This window comes from Hyperoodon ampullatus (assembly GCF_949752795.1).
Source record: "Hyperoodon ampullatus genome assembly, chromosome: X".
Lineage (NCBI taxonomy): Eukaryota > Metazoa > Chordata > Mammalia > Artiodactyla > Ziphiidae > Hyperoodon > Hyperoodon ampullatus.
The window spans coordinates 131698539-131704621 of record NC_136913.1 but is presented as its reverse complement, the minus strand read 5'-3'; the positions used below and the strand labels follow the sequence as shown (position 1 = coordinate 131704621).

The following is a 6083-nucleotide window of genomic DNA, read 5'->3' as shown; positions in this document are numbered from 1 at the left end:
GGCAGTTGCCCTCGAAATGGCAGGTGGTCAGAGGGTCCTTCCCTAAGCGGGCCCAGGCAGGCTGGGCGAGGGCAGGAGAACAAGGCCCCTCTTTGACAGAGATTGGGGGGCGGAGGGGAGAGACAGCCCTGTGCCGCACCTGGAACCAGGCAGGCAGCCCTGGGAGACGGTGGGCACTGGGTATTAGGTCCCGAGGGCTTCACTGGGGGCTGAGAAGGGAGTGCTAACAATGGCCAAGAGTAAAGCAAACGTACACGAGGAGGAAGGGGACCTCCAGACCTGCCCCCACTCAGTGCCTGTGCCGTCCAGGCAGGCAGAGGGATGCCGGTCACCCAGCTCTGCCCGCGTGTGTGTGTGACACAGCCCTGGTGCTGGGATAGCTGGTAATTGTTTATTGAAAGAAGCAAGCGGGGTGGGGGGCGTCACCCTCAGGCCTGGATGTGGCTCTTGGCACTGAAGGCCAGGTAGTAGATCACCAGGCCGATGGCAGCGGCCAGGACCTCGGTGGAGACCCAGGGCCCATTCCAGGTGCCCTGCAAGAAAGGAGACCAAAGTCATTCTCGGGGGAAGGCGGGTGAGAAGGCCAGCCACTCCAGCCACCCTCCTTCTGGGGCGTGAAGACACACTGGTCCACCTGGCTCAGCCCCCAGCTCTCACTAAAAGGCGAGGCTTGCCACCTGCTCCCTCCTTCCCCTGGGCCGGGCCAGCCCCTTCCGGCCACTCACCCGATGGTCCACGCTGACTGTGAACAGAGGTGGGATGATGGAAATGTCCTCATTATTTCTCTGAGCCTGTGAGGGAGGTGCTGGGGTGAGGGGGCGATGCTGGGTGGGGTGGGAGAGGCAGGAACACCGGCCAGAGTCGTGGAAGGAGAAACGCGGGTGAAGGAGCGACACGGAAGGCACAGGGCCAGGTGGGGTGGGTGGGCAGGAAGGCACCCACCGGCCATCCTGCTCCAAGTCAGACAGGGGACCTCAGGGTGGAGCCAGCTGGGGCAGTGGGCTATGCCTCCCCTACTGCAGGCTTGGGTGGCCTTCGGGGACACTCACCTTCCTCAGGAGGCTGTAGGACTCCTCGTCAAAGAATCTGACCTCGTACGTGCCTGCGTGGGCGCTCTTGTGGTCTAGGCTCCAGGACACCTGGGTGGGGTGTGTTCGGCAGGGGGTGGGCAGCGCACATGGCGCCACGGCCAGCGCATCGAATTCAAGAACCCCAGCCCTGCTGGCCCGGCCCTCAAGCCACACCCGTGAACGGGTGGCCTCCCGTGAAAGTGACCACCACAGCATCTCTTACCTGGTATCGGCCCACGTCCTGGCCCCGGGTAACAGGAAACTGTTTTCCGCTGACGTCAGCATAAAGAGCCATGTTCTGGGGGAGGGGATAAGAGGAGAGTCACCTTCTCCCCTCTCTGACTGCCGGTGAGGCCCCGCCCTGCCGCCCACAGTAGCACCCTTGGCCTGTGTGTGGGTAAGGAGGCCGCCGGGCACAGCTGGGGACTGCGGTGTGTCTGGCGGGGGTACCGCGCGGGAACCATGGAGGCCAGCCTGCCACGACTCTCCACGTCTGTCTCCCTCCTTGGGGGCCACATCTCCCCTATGCCTGGCCTCCCTAACCCACAGCAAGCCTGTTAACTGAACAGGGGCAGGATGAGTGAAATGTTCTTGTTTCTCCTCTGAGCCTGGAAGGGGGTATCACGGTCGCGGACACCCAGTGAGCTGCCTAAGGAAGATGGTACCTAAAAAGGCCCAACTTCCTTCCTTCTCTGGGCCTTTAGGTTGCAGAGGCTGAGGCCAGGGCTGCTTGGTCTTGAAATGATGAAACACACATGTGGACACACACTTTGGCAAAGAGCAACCAGTAAAGGGACGCAGGAGCCTGGGGGCTGAGCCTGGCTGTCTCTCCCTTCACACATATGCTCTTTCCACACACAGCAAGGTGTCTGTCTATATCACCGCACATAGATGCAGCAGAGCAGGCAGGTGAGGGGAATGTTCTTTAAATATCTGCTAGAATCTGGCCTGGCTGTGCCCTGATCTCTCCTACACCTGGGAATCAAAACCCTGATTCTCCCCGTCCACACAGACCCCCAGGTCTGACCCCATCCACTGCCAGTGAGGGCCCAAGGTCTCAGGCTCACTGCTCACCTCTCGCCCCCACACCCTCCTGGCTGAATCCCCACTGCCTCACCTGGACCCTGTTCTTGCAAGTCAGGGAGATCTCCACGATGAAGACAGTCTCAGTAGAAATGACAGCATCCGAGGTGGTATAGTAAGAAGGGGTGATCTGGGGCTCCACACAGGCCTCTGCTGTGGAGAGGCAGAGATGAACGGCTAAGGCCTGGTTTGTGCTTGCTGGCTTAGGGGCAGAAGGGGCCACCCTAACCCCACTTCCCAGAGCTCATCAGCTGAGAACACAAAGGGCCCTCTGGACCCTGCCAGGTGGGGTCTGGGAGACAGATCCAAATGATCAGTCAGAAGTACAGTGGCAAAGAGGGGTGGGATGGCCTTGAAGGAAGGCAGGGGAAGGGAGATAGGAAGGCTTTGTACAGGTGGAACCTCAACGTACAGGCAGAACAGGTGAGTGTGCGGGGGGCGGGGGCGTGCTGCATGAATTCACTGCACAACTCGAGTCTGTGCCTGGACCTGCAGACAGGGAAGCCGTGCAATGGTTTAGGGATGCAGTCTGCCCTGGAGCACCCTAGAAGCCCAGGGGGGGCCAGGCTGACCTCAATTCAGAGCCATGCATGGCTCTGGACAGTTTACTGAAGGCGTCCTCTGCAGACACAAAGCATGGTGCTGCTGGCAACCTACAGGGGCTTTTGATATGAAGTAAAGGGTCTCTGCCCCAGACAGTTGACAGAAGGCTACGACTGGCCCCAGCGTTTCCAGAGGGAAAGAAATGGCAGAGGGTCTGGGTCCAAAAGCATAACTTGTCCCCTTGAACAGGGCTGCACTGAGAAAAAGGATGCTGCCGTAGTCATCGCCACACTGCTAGAAGCTAAAGGGAAGGAAAGGTGCCTTTCCTTTCCTAAATCACAAGGCGCCAACTGCTCTCCAAATGTGGTGTCCGGGCAGGACCGTGACTCAGGCTGAAGCAGTCAGAGGAGGCTGTGGGACTGGAATGGCGGGAGGAAGATGCCTGGGAACATGGGTGGGAGGTGGTTCTCAGGAGCCACATCCCCCAGATCCTTCCACGCTCTGCTAGACTTGACCTTTCTCCTATGGACACGGGGGAGCACAGAGGGGCTTTATAGTTAGGTCTGTCCTTTCCAGGCATCACTGGCTATAGCGTGGGGGAGTTCCTGAGGAACAGGTGAGCAGGGTGCAGGCGGGGAGGCCAGTCAGGCTGGTGAAACACTGCAGGCATCAAGAGCGCTGGCCTGAAGTAGGGCAGGTAAAGTGAATGCACTGAAAGTGGCCCTGACCCAGTCCAGGCCCCCGGGCCCGGGGTGGGCTCCTGCAAGGACCGCCTCCTAAACAAACTTCTGGACTCCGGTCTGACCTCAACCCTGCCCCTAAGTGTTAACAACCTCTCAAGAATGTGAAGCCATCTGACTCCGCTGAAAAACCCTATAAGGATATAGCAAGGCCTCAGGGGAAACAAATCAACCGCCTGATCTAGGCACTCTAGGCCCACTCATCTTTCCCTCTTCAGTTCCTTTCTAACTCGCCCGCACTCCGGGCCCCTCTGCCTGGACCGTCCCTGCTCCCTCTTCACTCAGAGCTCTCTTCCTGGAGAGGCCTGGCCCCACCGCACCGGGTCAGGTGGCTCCTCTCCACCGGCCCAGTTTCTCGCTCCGATCGCCCGGCGCTGCAGAGCTTTGCTCCTGTCCGACCCCCCTCCGGGACCGGGAGCTCCTGGAGTGGCAGCAGGGACGTGTGTCATTTTTCCTGCTGGAGCTGGGGCCAGGCGCACGGGAGAGGCTCTGGGACTCTTCCTCGCGGGAGCAGACGATGAACAGACTAGGCTGTTTCTCCTAGCAGCCCAGCTGCTTGGTAAACGTGTGTGGTGCGGGAGCGCGTGGTGGGCTCGGCTGCCGCGACCAGAGACCACCTGCCTCTCTGAGGAAGAAAGCCCAGACCCCCGCTTCGCCCGCACCCCTCCTCCCCCCACGCACCACCAGTCGTGGGTGAGAGGCTCGCCAGAAACGAGCTCCGGCCAGGCCGCTACCTGAGCAGCAGGAGAGGCCGGACAGCAGGAGTAGCGCCAGGGCGCCGAGAGATGCCAGCGCCGCCATCGCCTCTTCTCTGCCGAAGGAAAAAGAGAGCGACTCCCCTGAACACGAGGAGCAGACGAGGAAGCGCGACGCGTAAGCGGCCGCAGCAGCCAATCAGGGGCCGGCGGGCCGGGCGGGCCTGTGACGTCGCCGGCGGCACTGACGTGTCCCCTCCCCGGACCAGGGGCCCAGCTGGCCGCCCTCCCCCCCAAGATGGCGACGGCGACGGCGGCGGCGGCGGCGGCGGCGGCGGCGGCGGCGCTCTCCGCGCCGGAAGAGGGCGTGAAAACCGGCGCGGCCGTGTGCGTGCGCACTGCAGGACCACGCCCCCTCCCGGGACTTCGCGCCCCGCCGAACTCTCGCGATAGCGGCATCTGCGAGTCGGAACCTGCGGCATTTCTCACTTTCCATTATGGCGCTGAAGGTGGCGATGGCCGCGGGCGGCGCTGTGAAGGCAGTGCTCAGGCCGGCCCTCCTCTGCCGTCCTTGGGAGGTGAGAAGCAGGAGCGGGCCACGGGAACAGCCGCGGCGCTCGCTGAGGGGTACTTGCACCTCGCCAGGGTTAGGCCGGCGGCCGCCGCTCTCGAAGCGCCCTGGGGCCCGATTGGCTGCGGGTCCCTTGAGGGGAGGGGAGAGTGCTGCGGGCCAGGGTTGATTGGCCACCTTCGCTGTCAGTGAAGGGGTTAGCCAAAGTTGATTCTGGTCTGGCTTCTCAGGGGTCTGCATCTTGTGGCGGGGGAGCTCCCGACGGGCGGGGAGAGTGGACCCGTCACCCCCCTAGTGTCCTTGTGGGAACCCCCCCAAGGCGGTCACGTGGCCGGCCCGCCTTGCTCTTGCCCTCTTGGGAATCGGTTCCTGGCCGCCCTTCCTCTTCAAGTTTCCCTTTTGTGGACCGCTTTGCCACCTCTCCCAGTAGAGGTGGCGAATCGGACTTTGCCGGTGCCCCAGAGCCTCCCCCCCCACCCCCCACCGCAGGCGCCTGGAATGGGAAGGAGCTAGGATTCTTGAAGCTGGCGGGTTGGGAGGCCGAGAGGGCTTTGCTTCCGTTGTTCTCTGTTTAGGATCTTGGTTATTCAGGTCTGATTCCTCTCTCTTGACACGCTTGAATGAGGATAATTTAGTCCTTGGGTGGGTTGGAAGCCATCTGAAGCGTCATCGAGTCAGGACTGGCCTTGAGGGACGAGAGGTCTGACCTCTCTGGGCTTCAATTTCTCCTCAGTCGCAAAGGATCCACCCAACTCTGACCTTCCAGAACTCTGTGACTTTGCTGACACTACTTGTGGACATGTCTTCGGCCATGCTACCCCCCTCTGATCCCTGGGGAAGACTGCCCTGTAACAGCTTCTGGTTTATGAAATTATGTTTAAAATGCTGACTTCTCCCACTTGCTCACCAGAGGCTTTCCAGAGGTCCCTGGCAGCTAAGCTCTTGTAGGATCTTGGTGGGGACACCTATCTCCTCCCTGACTTCCCCTGTGTGTGTGCTTGTGTCCATATTGGGGCAGGGATGGGGGGCAGTGAAAGGTTGCTAGGTGGGCAATGCCTTGCCCTGAGACTGGTTGTCCTGGGTATGGGAACCTTTAGGGATGAAGCCCAGATCTTTGGTCCCACTAATTGGGACCTCGTGGGAAAACATGCAGCCACCATTGGTACTTGATCCAACAGAAACATGCTGAAGAGAGAAACCTCACTAAAATGTGGATCATGGGAGCCCTTAGGCTGGGACACGTACCATTCTGGACTCCTTTCTGTGGCACTATCAAAGGACGAGGGTAACAGCCCACCTTCCTGCTTGATGAACAAGCTGGACAGCGATGCATATATCCCATCCTGCCTCATACTGGGCCCCTTTGATAGGTAGCTTCACA

General features: G+C 60.7%; 1 protein-coding gene across 3 annotated transcripts; it reads right to left on the bottom strand.

Moving 5' to 3' along the window:
- Window positions 1-262: 262 nt before the first annotated feature.
- SSR4 (signal sequence receptor subunit 4) lies at window positions 263-4282 on the bottom strand. Of its 3 annotated transcripts, none has more exons than XM_079727551.1 (6): window positions 4171-4264; window positions 2188-2303; window positions 1294-1368; window positions 1050-1139; window positions 726-791; window positions 263-533 (listed from the first exon to the last, which is right to left on the bottom strand). In XM_079727551.1, exons 1-6 carry the CDS (start codon window positions 4235-4237, stop codon window positions 429-431), a joined length of 519 nt encoding a protein of 172 aa, XP_079583677.1. In that variant the 5' UTR covers window positions 4238-4264; the 3' UTR covers window positions 263-428. The 3 variants fall into 3 exon arrangements, with proteins under 3 accessions (XP_079583677.1, XP_079583679.1, XP_079583678.1); XM_079727553.1 differs by having other exon boundaries at window positions 2188-2306; window positions 4171-4257; XM_079727552.1 differs by lacking the exon at window positions 1050-1139 and having other exon boundaries at window positions 2188-2306; window positions 4171-4282.
- Window positions 4283-6083: the final 1801 nt, after the last annotated feature.

Coding starts and splice junctions, on each gene's coding strand:
- SSR4 (XM_079727553.1), bottom strand. CDS start 4,237: ATGGCGGCGCTGGCATCTCTCGGCGCCCTGGCGCTACTCCTGCTGTCC. Junction 2,307..4,170: donor CGGCCTCTCCTGCTGCTCAG/GTAGCGGCCTGG, acceptor GCCTCTCCACAG/CAGAGGCCTGTGTGGAGCCC. Junction 1,369..2,187: donor CTTGCAAGAACAGGGTCCAG/GTGAGGCAGTGG, acceptor CCCCTCCCCCAG/AACATGGCTCTTTATGCTGA.